The sequence below is a fragment of the Ambystoma mexicanum genome, chromosome 9 (genome assembly GCF_040938575.1).
Source record: "Ambystoma mexicanum isolate Mex_15411 chromosome 9, UKY_AmexF1_1, whole genome shotgun sequence".
Classification (NCBI taxonomy): Eukaryota; Metazoa; Chordata; class Amphibia; order Caudata; family Ambystomatidae; genus Ambystoma; species Ambystoma mexicanum.
This window is the reverse complement of record NC_090931.1, coordinates 626626402-626644081: the sequence shown is the minus strand read 5'-3', so window position 1 is coordinate 626644081 and position 17680 is coordinate 626626402. Positions and strand designations below refer to the sequence as shown.

Sequence of the window (17680 nt, the reverse complement as noted above, 5' to 3'; positions counted from 1 at the left end):
GTGCAGATATATCCATGAACCGGGCCCTGTACGTATATGCATACACTGGGACAATATGCACACACAATGTAAGGTACCAAACTAGGCTTCCGCTCACTGTAACCACGAGCTAAGCCTAAATTCTGTAACTAAGACATATGCCTGCACCAGCACCTCGATGCCCTTGGACTGTAGCGCGCTTTACAATTTCAAAGAAAGTAAAAAAAGAAAAAGAAAAAAAGTGCCTGGAAAGCACATACGAACGGTGAAAGTGCTCCGAATATGCGGCCATGGGTGCATGTTTAAAACACCCATAGGACGACTCACTAAGCGTGTACGCACACACAGTACACTCCAAATATGCCTACACATACCATCTGCAATAAGCACATGCATCGTGCTACCAGTGTGTGTCAGAAAAGACAAAACGTAGAATATACAAACACACACACACACACACACCCCAAAATAAAGAACATATGTGGCAACATTTATTTGAAGAAGAAAAAAAGCAAGGCTACTAGGTTACTACATAACATAGGGTAGGATTTACAAACGTTGGGATTGTTAATGTTATGCTGAGTTATAGTACAAACACGGCGGAAACGCACTCTTTCCCCGAACCAGCTTGGCATAATTCATAAACCCACCAGAGACAATGCCTTCCAGAAATGCGCAGGGCTCTAGGACCCAGGGTTGCCTCGGCCAGTCCACCCCCTCCCCCTCTGGCACTGGCAGTGGGCGGGGCCAGATCCTGTCCTGAATCTCGAGCAGCTGAGCAGGAAAAAAAAAAGAGAGAGCTTCATTCTCTGCCCGAGATGATGATGACACTGGAAGCGGCTCTGGAGGAGCGGAGCTAGGGACCGAGTGCCGAGCGCAGGAGCCCCGGGAACAAGAGAGCGCCGAGCCCCCGCGCGCGGAACTGGGAGAGACCCCCGGAGCAGCGGAGAGAGGCAGCCCCAGCAGCCGGAGCCTGAATGCGGGAGCAGAGCTCGGGGGGCTGGGGTAGAGTCACTGCAGCGGGAGACCGCCCGAAAAAGAAAGAGTGCTGAGAGAGTGTACCGGTGGGACTGACGCGGGGGTCCAAGAGGCGTAGGTGGGGGAGCCCCGCACATTGTGGGCTAGGTGGGGGTGCCTTGGAGCAGGGAGGCTGGTTGTGGGGTACTGAGGACAGCACCCGGCAGGCGCCGGCATTGGACTGAGGACGCTAGACAGTTCTCTCCCAGGCGAAGACTCAGACACTGGACCCAGAGCAGACCCGGCTTCTGGATCTCCTGGACCCCCCAACCTAACTGGACCCCATGGAGCTCTCTCGTTGGACCCCCTGAGTGGAGCCCCTGCGTGACCTGCTCTCTCTGCACCTCTCAAAGACCGTTCTTTGGACCCTTGGACCATCCCCGGATTTCGGACCCCCCGCAGATCTCTCCTCCTCCCCCCAAAGATGCCCGGCTTCGACTACAAGTTCCTGGAGAAGCCGAAGCGGCGGCTGCTGTGCCCGCTCTGCACCAAGGCCATGCGGGAGCCCGTGCAGGTGTCGACGTGTGGGCACCGCTTCTGCGACACCTGCCTGCAGGAGTTCCTCAGGTAGGCCCCAGCTTCCCGTGTGTGTGTGTGTGTGTGTAATGTGCTGTGCATGGCGGTGGCACCGACTCCTATACACCGTGGGATCGGGATTCGCACCCAGAGTCTGCCGGGCACGCAACAGCTGGAAGGTGGCTAAAGGAAGCGCGCGGGGGATTGGGGAGCATGTACCCGACAGGCACCTCGCTTTACTGGAACACTGCCCCTCTCGGCTGCTTACAGGAGACGCACTCCTGCCTGCACAGATCCGCCGGTGCGCCTCGCTACTGGTGACTCCGCGAATATTTAAGTGTAGGGAGAGCCACGCTCCACCAATCGGTGTGCCCCGATATTCACCTGCGAAGCTCGCTGTATGCACCTCTAACCTGATCTGCTGCACCCCCGATTCCGTCTCTGGCACCAAATACAGGCAAATAATCCTATTCCTGCCCGCATTGGCCACAGACGTTTTTATACTGACGCCCATCCATGGCTCTAATAATGTACCTCCATGCCACCCCGCTGCACCCCCGCTATTCTATCACTGGGGTTCCAAGGGCAGCTCAGTGCATGCACCTTAATTCCGCTTGCAATGCGCCCTGGTATTTCCGGACTGAAGCCCGTGCATTGCACAGCTCTCCCAATGCACCGCAACCCTCTGCACCTCTGCGTGCAGCTAAGCCCGCGGGCCTTCGTGCAGCCCATGCACACCTCTACTTGTGCACATCGGAGCCCCCACTCCTGTTTCCTAAAGCGTCCGGTTGTATTTCAGGCCTGGCGCCTCAGTCCCGCTGGCACTGGGACCTGCAGCGTTACGCCATTGCTCATGTCCAGCTGTGCCCTCATTAGTCAGGGGTTGGGGCGCAGGCCTGAGGGCCACGGGCAGGGTGTGGCGCCCCCAGTCGGATGACGAGGCAGGATGTGTGTGGGGGGGCGGGGGTACAGGCACACATAGGATGCATTGTGCAATGGGGGCAGCCGTTTGCAGATCATTGGCGAATTAACGCGCTACTCATTGCTGTGGCTGGGGAATGTTTGGGGGCAGGGATAGTTGCGTTCTATAGCCCCCGTCCCCCTGCGGAACGAAAGGAACACGCATTGATTGCCCGCCTGTCTGGTTAGGAGCGCTACCGTATGCACGCCACTTACTGTGTCATTTTAGTCACTGGGTATACTTCTCCACATTTCCTCTTGATGTTTGTTTTGAACCTGGGCAAGGAGACTCTGAGCCAATCGGAGAGACTCCCTGTCACCGGGCTCCCTGCTGGGCAGAGGTATGAGGCATGACTGACTCAGCTGTCCTGCCCAACCTGTGTCACGGGCAACTCCTCTCTCGCCGCCCTGGGGCCAGGCCGACCGCGGTGATCCGCTCCCAACGCCCGCTCCAGAGGTGGCCGTGCCAAGCTACCCCAGAGACCCCCGCGTGTTGCCCTTTGCCCGCCATCTTCTGCCTGTTCATGTTTTAAGAATCCTGTCAACACTTCGCCTATGGGGAATAGCTACCCAGCCCCCCACTCTCCTCCCAGTGCATTTGGATCAGTGCCAGTTTGTCTTCCAGTCCAATTATGCCTGTGCCAGCCAGACGTGCAGCCCCCCGAGGACCCTTGCCAGAGCACACTCTATCGATGTCCGGTTGTGCCACGGGGGACTGGTGAACGTCTCGAGCAGTTTCCCTCTGTCCCGTCCGGTAGGTTCCTAAAACCGCGCCACGAGGGGTCCCCGCCCCTCTCTCACCTTTTCCCTGCAGTTCCATAAGGACCGGCCACCCTACCCCTGCTAGACTGGCCTGCAGTGCTGCCATGCCCCTGCCAAAAATGTCCCTATGCCCAGAGCTCACGCAAGCATGCCCATGTTATGTAATCACTTTGCACTCGGGACTTCTAATCCTGGGCTAGACGAGCACCCCTCTAATGGAATGGGTAATGTAGGCTCTTCTGCCCCCCCTGCCCATCGGGAGTCCACATGCAGAGAACGTCACCAATACGCGCCATTTTAGGGGTTGCGGCAAGGGTCCACACCCCCACCCCCCCACCAACCTGCTTTTGTGGCGCACCATTTTGTCCCACTCATTTGGTAGGGGCCCCTTGCATTTAGATGTCATGTGCACTCCAACACTTTCAGCAAAGTTACTCCACTCCACTGAGCCACCCCAGCTGCCCGTTGCCCCTCGTAGGCCAGACTCTGCTTGAATTGGCCGCGCCGTGCCATGGGGGGCTCGCATTTTCCTTCCTTCCTCTCGCCTGGGGTATTTAAATATTAATGTCGCCCTTCCCCGGTCCCTCACTGTCTCGCCGACGTCAGTGTTTACCCTCCCCAGCCTTCCTTCCCCCCTCCCTCCGTGTTTCCTCCCCCGGGGGCCTTTCATGCTTTCTCCGGGGTCCAGCTGGCGCTCGTGCTCTTTGCTCGCCCTGCTCGGGTGCAGCGGCTGTTTACACGGGGCCCGGAAGCGCCCGCAGGCGGTGTGTGTACAGCGCCCGGCATCGGGAGTGAGCTAAGAATGTAAACGCACGGGGGCCTAAGGTGACATTATAGGAGTGTAAACATGGCGACAGTTTGCAAAATATAGAACTATACCCAAAACCTTAACTCTGGTAGAAATCTAATGTGCTGGTGGTGGGGACTGCGTGCTAATTGTACCAAATCTGTATACGTTGCTGCCCCAGAATTATCGCCTTTGACATTGTTTGCCACCAAAAACATGCGGGTGTGAAGTCTGCTGCATACTGAGGTCCGAAGACGCGTGTTTTTGTGAAGCGCGTGTTGACGCGCCACACGCAAGAGTGTGCGTGTCCAGAATAAATGCACGTCCCTTGAATGCAAAAGGGGCATTGCTTTCCGCGTTATGCCTTCATATGTATATGTCAGCTCGCTCACTGGTGGTAGTGTTGTAACCCTGCACGCCAACATTGTGCTGCAGATGGGTACAAATGGACAGACACCACACACACACAGCAAGCCTAGCGCTTTGAAACTCGTTTGCGATGGCTTGGGGAAAGTGCAAGGGCTTCACGCCGGAACAGGATATTCTGCAAACGGGTCTGGCGCGATATATCGTTGGTACCCCCTTTGATATGGGCAGCAGGAGTGGAGGCCCGAGGAGCTGTGTGTGAGAGTCGCACACATCGCCTGGGCAGCCCCATAGAATCGAGGGACAGGATCCCCTTCTCAGCGTCGCCTACCAGAATAAACTCCACATGAACCCCGCCCCCCTCTTTGCCCGAGAAACTCCCCGTCAGTGCTGGACTGTGGCTGCCGCTACCATGGCAACGCCGTGGTGCTAGGTAGCATGCCGCCGCTGACCCAATGAGCGGGCTCTGCATGCGCGCGCTGTCCCCCAGTGCTCAGAAGTGTGGCGCGCCCACCCGCCAAGAAGACCGGGGGTCCGGAATACGTTTCATAATTGCTAGCTTTCGGCCTCGCCACAAGCTGTGGCGCACGTGGGACACAGATGTGCATCTTAACCACCAGGAGGGAGCGTGTGTGTTAACTGCTGCCGACCTCAGTGACGGTTGTGTGCATGATGTTAAGGACTTGCATGCATACCTTTTTGTGTCTGGGATTTTTATTCTGCTACTTGGGGGGGTAGAGGTGGGGAAGGAGGAATCCTCCTATTTTCGTATTTCTGCATGGCTCTGGCTTCTGATTTCATCTCTAAAACTCAGGACATCCTGTCCCCTCTCCCTCCCTTCCTCTCCCCCTCCTCCCTGCTCTTCCTCTGGCCCTTCTTCGGCCACCTTCCTTCTCGGCCTTTCCCCTGTTCTCCCCAGACTAGGTTTCTAGACAAGTCCGATGTATGAAAGTCTTGTCAAAACAGGTTCACCCCTGTTTCTCTAAAACTATCAATGCTCTGGCTGACTTCTGCACCACTCCTTCGCCACTGGAGTCTCCCCCCAGCACTCCCGTGTGCACCCTCTTCTTAAGAAACCCTCTGCCGACCCGTCCTGCCTGGCTATCGCCTAATCTCCATCACTCCTTTCCTTGGCAAACTCCTGGAAAAGCTGGCCATCTCCCAACTTAATATGCACGCAGAATCTGTCTGTTGTCTCCATGACCATCAATCAGTCTGGCTTCAGAGCTGCCAGAAGCACAGAAACTGCTCTCCTGAACATCTGTGAAGACTTGCTCTCCAACCTTCATTCTAACATCCCCTGTGCAGGGACGTCATTTCACCAAAATGCCAGGGGTAGCGGAAGTGACATCACACGACCCTTGCCCCCAGGTGACATCACAGGAAGTGATGTCATTTGATCCCACCCCAAAGTGATATCGCGGGATGCGATGGAACGCGACCTTTCACCCGTTGACCAAACAGGAAGTGCTATCACATAGCATTGTACACTACAAAAAATATGCTTACGATATCGCTATAATCTGAGGTACATTTCATACAAGAATGGATCGCCATATGTATCGTTAAGATCAGTGTGTATAGGCCCATATTACCAAATTACTGTAAATGCAAGCAGACGTCCATGACCAAATGATAATGATGTTGTTATTATATAGCACTTACACTTAAGCACTTTATATAGAAAAACTATTCACCCAATATCACCGAACCTGTGTTGGTACTCGTTTATCGACCTCAGAAGGATGAAAGGCTGAGTTGATTTGAGGCGTTTAAGAACCGACTAAATCAGTGACTCACCCGCTGAAGTGTGCCTGAAATAAACCTTTAATGAGTCTAGCAATTATTGTATAGAATTCCAGAAAGATGCATTATTTGGTATTCATAATCTTTCTTATTTAGGGTCAGTGCTGAAAGTGCTAGACTTGTGGCACTCCTTATCTTCTTTTTCTTCTTTTTTAAGGGGCTTTAACAAGAAAGCAGCCACTCCAGGACTAAAGAGCCACATGGTGCTGGCCACAGCCCAGGAGCTTGTATATTTTTTTCTTTTTTTTCTAGAGGTCGCAAGGGTGACCACAGAGGTCGCAAAGGGAGACCTCAGAGGTCGCAGTTGCGACCTCTGGCGACCCCTAAATGACGTCCCTGCCCCTGTGTCCTCATCTTGCTTGATCTCTCTTCTGCCTTTGCCACTGTCAACCATGCCATCCTGCTCAACCGCCTCTGTGAGAACCTCAGTATCACCGATCAGGCCCTGGCTTAGCCGACTTCCTTTCTGATCGACCCTCCCAGGTCCAGCTTGTGCCCTTCCTCTCCTCTATCTCTACCTGCGGTGTTCCCCCAGGGGGTCTAACCTCTCTCCCTGGCTGTTCAACCAATACCTGGCACTTCTTGCACACTGCATTGTCACTCTCTGCCCCAACTTTCAGTGCAATGCGGATGACACTCAGCTCATTTTCAGGCTCCATTCAGCCACCTCATCGCCTTCTTTCATCTCTGACTGTCTGATATCCAGGAGTGGTGTACCGCCACTGATCTCCGCCTTAATGCCAGTAAGAATGATATTCTCCTCATCAGCACACCCGCTCCCTCCTTTCCTGTCACTCTCTGTCCGGCCTCTCTTGGCCCTCTTCATGCTCCCACCTGTGAGGCTAGAAACCTCTGGGTCCTCTTCGACTCCACTCTCTCCTTCTCTCCTCATATCTCTGACTTCTCTAAGAAGTCACACTACCAGCTGCACCTCCTCAGAGGTTTTCTTCCTTTCCTCTCCTTCCGCCAGAAGCTCACTGTCTCCAGAGCTCTGGTTCTCTCTAGGCTGGACTACTGCAACAGCCTCTTTCTAAATCTGCCTGCCTCTACTCTCTGCCCTCTGCAACTCATCCAGAACAGAACTGCAAGACCTGTCCTTGGCCTCAAGCCCAGAGATCGTATCTGTCCAGGACTGAAATCTCTGCACTGCTTCCCAGTGGCTGCGAGGATTAAGGTCAAAACTCTCTGTGTTGTCCACAAGGCCTTCTGGGGCCTCAATACCTTCAACTCCCTCTTTCTAAATATCTTCCTTCTTGAGCTGTTCGCTCATCTGCCTCCAACTCCCTCGGGGTCAGTTGCTTCTCTAAGCAACAAGTTGGTGGTAGATCTTTCTTCGGCTGGGGCCTCCCTCTGGAACAGCCTCCCTGCCTCTCTGAAACTTGAGGAGAACCATCTCCAGTTCTGGAAGCACCTCAAGACCTTCCTTTGCTTCTGCTTTCTCTCCTCCTCTCCCCTGCTGAACTCCTAAATGAAACTGCACTGGTCACTTGGCTACCCTCTATTCTCTGGCCCAGGCCTCCTCTCCGCCAGTTGCACACCCGCACTGCTCCCCTGGGGTTGTTTCTGTATCCTTTCAGCCCCCTACAAGCACTTGACACCTGATGTCTGCACTTACCCCTGCCACCAGTTGGCCACACTTATTTATTGTTTTATTTTTATTATTTACTGTTTATCCTATGTACTGCACTTCCCCTTCCACCCTCCTCACCTGCACTTGCACGATCTCAATGTCACTTGGCCTAGTAAGATCGTTGTCTCTGGCTTCCCTCTGTTCCCCTCCCTTGCCTCGTCGCGCCTTGAAACACTTTTGTATAGGCGCGTCATAAATGCCATATCATATCAACTTGCATTGAGGTTGACCTTTTAACGTAGTCTTGCGGATAGCTCAGCAAGTTAAGCTGCAAGGATAGCTCAGCAAGTTAAGCGCACGCAATAGAAATATGTGTTCACCTTCCATTCATATCGCCACAGGGACCCACCCTGTCTTCCTTCCCATGTCTATAAAGTACCATCACGTTTATTGTGGAAATAGTACAGTTACATTTTTGGGAACCCCCTACTTATGAAATGATGCATCTGCTTACAGTTTAGAACGCCACGAGTAGAATTGTTCTTCTGAGGAAAGGCTCATCAACAAATTAAAACGCATAATTTGGCTTCCGGTTCGTACCTATTGGCAGGTGTGTTGATCCAGTCCTACGCTAATGTCAGGGCTGACTGGATTCAGGGCTGGCTGGCCGTTTGGTTGTAGCCCCTGAGCTTTTATCCAGGGCTGCAACCAAAAGACCCGGGCTATAGCCCCCCCCCGCTCCAGTTCCCACCTAGCGAATGCCTCTGCCCATTGCTACTGCTGCACACTAGGGGGGCTGTTTTTTTGGAGTGAAGGGGTCCGCTCGTGCATCTCGCAGGGCCCCTGAACTCTTCTTGGAGTTATGAGAGGGGCCGCACCCATTTTACATCCACCATAATAGGTTACCATGACCTTGACCCTAGCAGATCTGCCAGCAGCCTGTTTGGCCTACTACTTCCATGGTTAATTGCAGAATGCAAAATGTCAAAGTCCAGCCGGACAGGCCATCGCCCAAGCCTGGGCCAGGGGCCCCCGCCACCCGTGGAAGGGATCATGGTGTCCTAGGGGGTGACCACTCACCTTCAAAGTCTTGAAATTGAGACCCAGCTTTGTCTAAACCCCGCAGGCAGGTACAGAATGCGGCCACATCAGCCTTTTCCTGGGGATGGAATTGTAACTTAATTTTCAATGGCAGCCCCACCTTGAGCCCACAATAACAACCCCCCCCCCCCCCCCCGCCCCCCAAAAAAATAAACGGAGCCTGACTAGACAGTTCCCTTTAGTTTCAAAGATCAAGTTTAACCCCCGGATAAGATTTCCTTCTATGAAAGTACAGCTGCACCTTCTTTACTGAAAGGGGGAAGGGGGAGCCGAGGGCAGGGGGGGTTCATGCACAGGTTGTTACTTTCTGTGACATTTTAATTGTTATGGCCTCAAAGCCCTTCAGGTTGTGCGGGGGGGGGGGGGGGTTTGACAGAACGTAGTCTGAACATACCGGATAAATAGTGCATTGTAGGATAATGCACATGCTGTTATGCACGCCCGGTCACATGCAGATAAATAGTGCATTATAGGATAATGCACATGCTGTTATGCACGCCCGATCACATGCAGATAAATAGTGCATTGTAGGATAATGCACATGCTGTTATGCACGCCCGATCACATGCAGATAAGGAGTGCATTGTAGGATAATGCACATGCCGTTATGCACGCCCGATCACATGCAGATAAGGAGTGCATTGCATGCTATTCTACATTTTCCATTGCATCCCAATGTTTTTTTTTTTTTGTTTTTTTTTAGCAGAGATGACCAGTTCTGTCTTTAGCACTTTTATGTGTGGTTTGCTATGCTAGTGAACATGTGGTTGCTGGCATACTGGCTGACTTGGTGGTGGGACTGAGCCAACTAATATGCAAATGCTACACAGAAAGGCGGAGCAACTAGCATGTATGTACATCACCATCTCCCCCTAAAGCAACTGATTACAGTCGAGGGCTCTGCAATACTTTGCATAGGGCTCTGCAATACTTTGCATACCTATTGGGTAGCCATTGCTTGCCAAGTGATGCATTACATTGCATGTATATTTAGTCGACCTAGGTTTTGCCAATATGCAAACCTCAAGACTAAATGATATATTAAAGTTATGTGCACGATTAGGTGCCCCAAGCACATGGAAAGCCCTGCAGCAAGGATTAGACGTCATGCTTAATGCAGAGGCAACTAATTGGGCCACCTGCATCACAGCGATAATGCCACTTGGCCATGGGGATGACGAGGAGCACTGCATTGCCTCACGGCGGGACGAAGCAGGATCATAAAATGGGGCCTCTGTGTGGCAAAGGGGACTCTTGGGGGGCGGGGCTCTTTCGCCTGCCAGTCACGCAGGGCCTCCATCTCAGCCCCCCCCGCCCCCTCTCTCTCTACAGCAGTGAGGTCATTGTGGACACACTTGCAGGACACTGTCACTCCTACCTCGGGATGAGGCCAGAAGAGGCCGGCAGCCTGATGACAGACCTCACAAAAGAAACGGCATGCATGGAAGGGGGGCAGACTTGCCCCCCCTATCTACCTCCTCAGCTGAAAATCAAGATTGTCTTGGAGAAGTATTATGAATGAATCACATTTTGGCAGAAATGGTGCTAATCCGGGTCACTTTGCATTACATGGCCTGCAGCAGGGCCTGCTGGCCAGCTCAAGGTGGCCTTGGCATAAAAATGGGCACATGCCAGCGGTGGGTTGCTGACTTTGACTGCCTCTTCCCCAGCCCTGGCCTATCTTGATCACGGTTCCCAGCTCGGGTCTTCATCCAGCTCGAATTCGCCAGTGACCTGGAAAGCAAGGTAACAAAATAGTAGCTGAACCTTATACAACCAGGCAATAGCCTCGCTTGGAGAGATCCAGGGGGTGGGATGGTGTATTGCAGAGTGCTGGAGGGGAGAGATCCAGGGGTGGGGTGGTGTATTGCAGAGTGCTGGAGGGGAGAGATCCAGGGGTGGGGTGGTGTATTGCAGAGTGCTGGAGGGGAGAGATCCAGGGGTTGGGATGGTGTATTGCAGAGTGCTGGAGGGGAAAGATCCGGGGGGTGGGATGGTGTATTGCAGAGTGCTCGAGGGGAGAGATCCGGGGGGTGGGATGGTGTATTGCAGAGTGCTGGAGGGGAGAGATCCTGGGGTTGGGATGCGGTATTGCAGAGTACTGGAGGGGAGAGATCCAGGGGTTGGGATGGTGTATTGCAGAGTGCTGGAGGGGAGAGATCCAGAGGTTGAGATGGTGTGTTGCAGAGTGCTGGAGGGGAGAGATCCAGGGGGTGGGATGGTGTATTGCAGAGTGCTGGCGGGGAGAGATCCAGGGGGTGGGATGGTGTGTTGCAGAGAGCTGGAGGGGAGAGATCCAGGGGGTGGGATGGTGTGTTGCAGAGTGCTGGAGGGGAGAGATCCAGGGGTTGGGGTGGTGTATTGCAGAGTGCTGGAGGGGAGAGATCCACGGGTGGGGTGGTGTATTGCAGAGTGCTGGAGGGGAAAGATCCAGGGGTTGGGGTGGTGTATTGCAGAGTGGTGGAGGGGAGAGATCCAGGGGTTGAGATGGTGTATTGCAGAGTGCTGGAGGGGAGAGGTCCAGGGGTTGGGATGGTGTATTGCAGAGTGCTGGAGGGGAGAGATCCAGGAGGTGGGATGGTGTATTGCAGAGTGCTGGAGGGGAGAGGTCCAGGGGTTGGGATGGTGTATTGCAGAGTGCTGGAGGGGAGAGATCCAGGGGGTGGGATGGTGTATTGCAGAGTGCTGGAGGGGAGAGATCCAGGGGTTGGGATGGTGTATTGCAGTGCGGGAGGGGGAGATCAAGGGGGTGGGGTGGTGTATTGCAGAGTGCTGAAGGGGAGAGATCCAGGGGGTGGGATGGTGTATTGCAGAGTGCGAAGGGGAGAGGTCATGGGTGTGGACGGTGTATTGCAGAGTGCGGGAGGGGAGAGGTCAAGGGGGTGTGATGGTGTATTGCAGAGTGCGGGTGGGATGGTGTATGGCAGAGTGCGGGAGGGGAGAGGACAAGGGGTGGGATGGTGTATTGCAGAGTGTGGGAGGGGTGATGCAGGGTAGTGTGGTTGGCGCTTGGAAGAAAGGGCCAGGTTTGGAAGGATGGGACTTTGTGTGGTGAGAGGTGGGCGGATGAAGGAAAGCCTTAAATTGGTGTAGAGAGGAGAGTTACGAAGGAGCGTGGGGGGAGGGGGATTACAGGGGAGGCAAGAGTGGGGCCCTTTTCGAGCTAGGCGTGTTTGCTCACGCAGGTGTGCTAGGTGTTTTGATATGCGTTCTTCCTTCCTTCCCGGCGGCCACGCCATCCCCAGGTGAGCTTGCCTGGGCCTGCAGATCGGAAAAAACGTGTGGTGTTTTTTTTTTCCCTTTCGTTTTTGGTTTAGAATTTCTTCTTTTTATAGTCACTTCCTAGAAGCCTGAACTCTGTTGGCAGATCTACCCGCCAGCCTCTTGGCTTTGGGATTTGATGGAAGGTGGCGATTCTGTGTGTACCTTAGTTTCAGGCGGTTATAACAACACCAGGTCTTTGCATGGCGCCTCGTGCCACTTTCCTTCCTCTTATGAGGGCAGTAATCGTGATCCTCTTTAATGGTACTCGATTAACCTCGGAAGGATCCAGGGGCCGAGGCACCCCTGCCAGGATTGCGGGTGCATTGGTAAAAGGCTCGACCTGGCGCAGGCGGTTTTTAAGTTAGTAAGGGCAGGGTTCGTTTAATATGTAACACTGCATTTACACCGATGACTGTTTTGTGGTGTAATCATGCGCCCTTGGCATCCCTCCCCCAAGGTGACCCTGGCCCCCACAGAGATTTACACGAAGGTTATAGCCGCCAAGGAGAGCGGCTCCAGAAGTTGAACAAAAAATCCGCTTACTCGGCACATACCTTGACCGGCCAACTGAGGATAATGGGGCAGGCATTGTGTGGGATTAGGGTTTGAAAGCCCCCCCCCACCCTCCCTTTACTCCCTCCTCCTCCCTCTGTGCCACTCCTTCCTCGCCCAGCTGGGGACAGGAGGCGCTCCAATGGCTGCCGTGTCTTTGTTTATGTCTGGCTGTGCCCTGCCTCCACGCCTGCGTTCCCAAGCCCGTGTCGGCTCTTACACTGCCTCCCCGTTTGCCCAGATCTCCTAACGGGCCTCTGCCTGGCTTGGCACTGCATGCCTGTCTGACTGTGCACTGCCTCTTCTCCCGAGCCGCTGTTTGGCGCTGTACTGTTTATATGCAGCAAAGACTGTGTGTGGTCTGCCTGTCTACCATAGCCGTTAGCGGGCCATGTGCCGCGGTTTGGTCTGTAATGTGACATTGATGCCAGCCCGTGCCTGGCGGTGCTCTGCCCGTCTGGCTGCAGCTTCCCTCCTGTGCCTGGCTGTGTGTGTCCTCTAGCTCCCCTTTCCACGGCCTGTTTGGCCTGGCTCTATGCCTTCAGTGCCTGCTGTAATCTGCATGCTGATGTCGCCCACTGGCGCGCCTTGCCTGCACTGCAAGCCTGCATTTTCTCCTGGGTGTCTTAGGAACGCTTGCGTCGGTTCCCTGGTGGGGTCACATGCCATGTAGTTCTGCATGAGACAGCTTTTCACCCACCTTGGTGTCTGGCCTGGCATGCACACCTGCCTGCATGGTTGTAGACCCTCCCCGGTGGGCACCTACCCACAGAGCAGGTTATTTGGCCATGTTCGTTATCTGCAGAGGGGCTCCATGACCGTAGTATATATGTTTAGGGACTTGGGGTTTCACCTTAAGTTACCCAGGGGAGTCCAGACGCTGACCCCTTGCTCACTGTGCTCAGAGAGGCGCAGCGGCGCAGCTCCACCTCACTGATGAGGCACAGCTAGGCCGAAAGACGTGCCTGGGATTGTTGGTACTCTTTGTTCAGTGGAGAATTGCCATAGCATTTCAGTGCTGGACTGCCCAGGTGTGTGGGACCAGAGTGATATGCAAATGTGTAGTTCTCCTCTGTGAAAGGTGCAGTGAACTAAAACGTGGCTCTAGGCCCTCCTCAGTGGGCACCTACCCACATACCTGCCTACATTTGAAAATCAAAATTCCTGAGCTTTATGCCCCGCCCACAGCCACACAAGACTCCGCCCATTAGTACATGGCTCCGCCCACACGCCCAAAAGGTAAACTCGGTTGTTGCAGGCTTCGGTTTGCTTACTATAGCATTGAAAATAATTCATTCAATGCTATAGTAAGCAAAATGAAGGCAGTGCTGCCGCCTTCATAATAGTGCTTTCAATCCATGCCATTGGATTGAAAGCACTATTTTTGGCGGCGGCGGCTTCTGTTTGCTTACTATAGCACTGAAAATAATTAATTCAGTGCTATAGTAAGCAAACTGAAGGCACCGCCGAAATAATGCTGCTCTCAATCCATGTCATTGGATTGAAAGCAGCATTATTCCTACTGCGGCGCCGCCTTCATTTTGCTTACTATAGCATTGAATGAATGATTTTGGTAAGCAAAATGAACGTGGCACCGCCGCCGTAATAATACTGCTTTCAATCCAATTATATGGATTGCAAGCACTATTATTACAGGGGTCGGGGGTTGCATGGAGCGCCGTTTCCGGGTCCCGGCCACTTCTACACCCGATTGGCTACCGGCGGCAGCCAATCAGGTGGAGAATATGACGGGACCCGGAAAGAATCTCAAAATTCCTGAGATTCACGGGACTTTTCCGGAGACCCGGAGAAATGCTTAAAATTCCGGAGTCTCCGGAAAAATTCCGGAGGTTAGGCAGGTATGCCTACCCATGGATCAGTGCTCGTTCTCAGTAGAGGGCCTCCCAGACCTTTCTATATACGCCTACCTGTGTATCTTTCTCCCCAGAAGGCCAGGATTTCAGGCCCCGTCTTGGGCAAGCTGCCCAGAGAGGCAGAGCCATGGCTGGTGTGTGCAGGTAATCCACTCCTGCCTTGTTGGCTTTAGTCAACTCTAGTCATCCTTCAGCACCCACAAGTGGGGACTCAATCGGAAGGTTCTCGTTTTTCTTTTGATCTTTTTATATAATTGAAAACGAACTTTATAGGTGAGCAGAGCTAAGGGTTGACATATCAGAAACCTATATAGACTCGGTGTGTTTGCTGCACTGCCTTGTGCCTGCGTTAGCAGCCATTTTAGGCTCAAGCACTTGGTCTTCATCTTGGTGTAGTTTGTCCCCCACCCCCTAACTTATGCAGTGGCTATTTACTATGGCGGCCTGCATTGGCAACCAGTCATCAAAATAAAATGTATAGGGGGCTCCTAAGTGACATCACAGAAAGTGGACAGAAGTTAAAGTCAAATGTGCAAAATGCACTCCATTGGCCTTTCCCAACCGAAGAAAGTGCACCGGATATGTAAGCATTTGCCTCTTGGGAGATTAATCATGTTATGTGAACAAAATGTATTGAGCGCGTGTATGCGCAAAGGCATCATGGTGCTGGTAGCATGAAGGATATTTTAGTGATATGTTTGATTCTAAAATAGCATTATTTACAATAGTCAATGAAAGACGAAGTGGTCAGATGTCGCCCGTAAAGCAAGAGGAAGGTCATTCCAGGCTTTAGCGGCTGCCACCGAAAATGCTCGCCGACCTTGTCGAGATAACCTGAATCGAAGGACCACTAGAAGAGAAGCCGACTGGGATCGGAGAGAACGAGTGGGCATGAAGTGCACAAATTGAGCTTGCACATATTCCTATGCGATGCCATAGGCAGCCCTATGTACAATGCACATGCACTTGAACACGATCCGATCCGCAACGGGAAAGGCAGAGTTTGGCCCTGTCGGGATTCTAACCTGCGTCAGCAGGCTCTGCACGGATGTCAAAGCGAGCGCTCTACTCACTGTGCTATCGGACCAAAGCTACTAGACCCCCGGGGTCTGAGCTGTACCAGGGTAGTGATGTGTTCCTGTCAGAGCTACGTCCATCTACTGTTGCCTACCAAGACCTCTAAAATACCTTAACGTACAATGCCACCCCCTATCACACTCCTAATCCAGACCACCTAATTCCCTTGCATATGCTCCTCAGCGCGTTGGTATAAAGCGCTATATAAATAAATAAATCTGAGAGAAAGGGATCCGGCTGGCGCACAGCCAGTCTATCCACAGGCTCACGAGTAAAGAGGAGCCCGTTGAACAGCACCCCTTGAATGAAATCCACAAATCTAACTGTGCCACGTTACTGTGCAGAATTCAACCATTCGTACGGTGGTGTGCGCTTGTCTGGGCTTTTTTGAAATTTTAAATTAAATTGAATGACGGTAAATCAACCTCTGGAAAATGTGTGGGGCTAATCCACACACATCTTCTTATGCTTACCGCACGACATGTACATAGGCCCGTATACTCGGGGTGTACAGAGCCTGCAGGCACCGTCCCCCCGTCGTATTTAGTTGAAATATGACAGCCAAGAGTACATCAAGGCATCTCAGAATGGGGAGGGCAAAACCTTCCTACTGCCATGGCTAGCCTAATTAACTAACAAAGGCTCCATGGATCCGCCCTGTCCTTTGTTAGCTGCTGGTGGCAGCTTCACATACTAATCAGAGTTAATTCAAGTAGGCCCATGGGAGGTTTGGTTGCAGGACTAACAAAAGACAGGAAAACCCCAACAACCTTTGATGTGTACTGTGTCAAACTGAAGCCAGCTCCCGTATCTCAGTATCCAGGGAAGTGACCTGTCATGTCTGGGACTATGTGTTTACAGTGGTCAACCGCTGCAGGGGGGCCCCCATTCAGAAGGTACAAGTATGAGGATTGATGGGGACAGAACGTCTGTTCTCGCTGCAGCTTCAAGGGAGACCTGTCACTTTAATCAGGAATTACAGAGAGCTCTATTAACTAGAGACCCTTTGACCCACAACAGACAGGAAGATGGGTGGGACTTAGTATTACATGTTTTCACCCCTTTACCTTTTATGTTGCAAGGCACTCTGGTTATGACCTCACACATACAGGAGAATGTTGTTGGGGATCCAGGATTGGTTCATTAAGGTAGACTTACCCTACACCAATCACTGGGGCCCATTTGGCTTTAGAACAGGGTTGACCCGCTCTTTTGACAGATGAGCTGAAGACTTCACAAGCAGTAACAAGAGGAACTCATTTGGACCCTGGCTGAAGGTACAGTCAGCCTACCGCTTCCACCAGTGGAGGAAGGCCGAATTTCCAAGAGGGAAGCAAGATCCCTTCCCTAAACATCTCACAGGGAACAGAGGGAGATACTGAATCCAGAGGACTCTCCAGCAGCTCCAGAACCAGTGCACAGTCAGCAAATAGCGTGCCCTGCTAGGCTCTGCAGCATGCTTCCTAGGTGGGAAGTGCCAGAGAGTCTCTGAACCAAACCGATGTCAAGGCTGGTGCCTCAACACTCTCCTCAGCTTTGGGCCATCTGCCTTAAAGGATGACACAAGCCCAGTCAAGAAGCTAGGAGAGGTGCATCAACCTGCGTCCGCCTTAAAGGACATTTTGGAGCCCCTTGAGCTTCAACAGACTGCACCGCTGACTGTTGTCACGCCACAGTCGCTAATGTCGTCTCAACCAGTGCTTCAGATTCACCAACCAGCAATGAGAAAGATTCCTGAGCCGCCATGTAGGTCAGCCTGCAGCCATCCGTCCAGCCTTGCTCGCCGAACTGCCTGCCGCCTGATACCCGCAGCCGTCTTGAACTCTGTCGCAAGAGCTGCAGAGCGCTGTGAAACTGTGAAACTGACTCAACCGTGTCGAGCACCAAGAACTTAGACAAGCACAAGGTACATTGTAGTTCTCTCCCCCTGGTCCCTCTGAACAGCCCCTAGTGACAACTTACGACCCATTGCTCTCTTTGTGTTGAAACCAAGTATCCTTTAACTATTGTGATTAATTGCTTTACCAACTACCCTCCTGCCAGCATCCA

The 17680-nt window shown here is 52.8% G+C and overlaps 1 protein-coding gene across 1 annotated transcript in view; it reads left to right on the top strand.

The window, feature by feature from the left end:
- Window positions 1-767: 767 nt before the first annotated feature.
- The window catches only part of TRAF4 (TNF receptor associated factor 4), a 69197-nt gene continuing 52284 nt past the window's right edge, over window positions 768-17680 (top strand). The window contains exon 1 of the mRNA XM_069615311.1: window positions 768-1563. Within this exon, the coding sequence (XP_069471412.1) occupies window positions 1421-1563 (143 nt within the window). The 5' untranslated portion in view covers window positions 768-1420. The remainder of the gene's footprint in view (window positions 1564-17680) is intronic.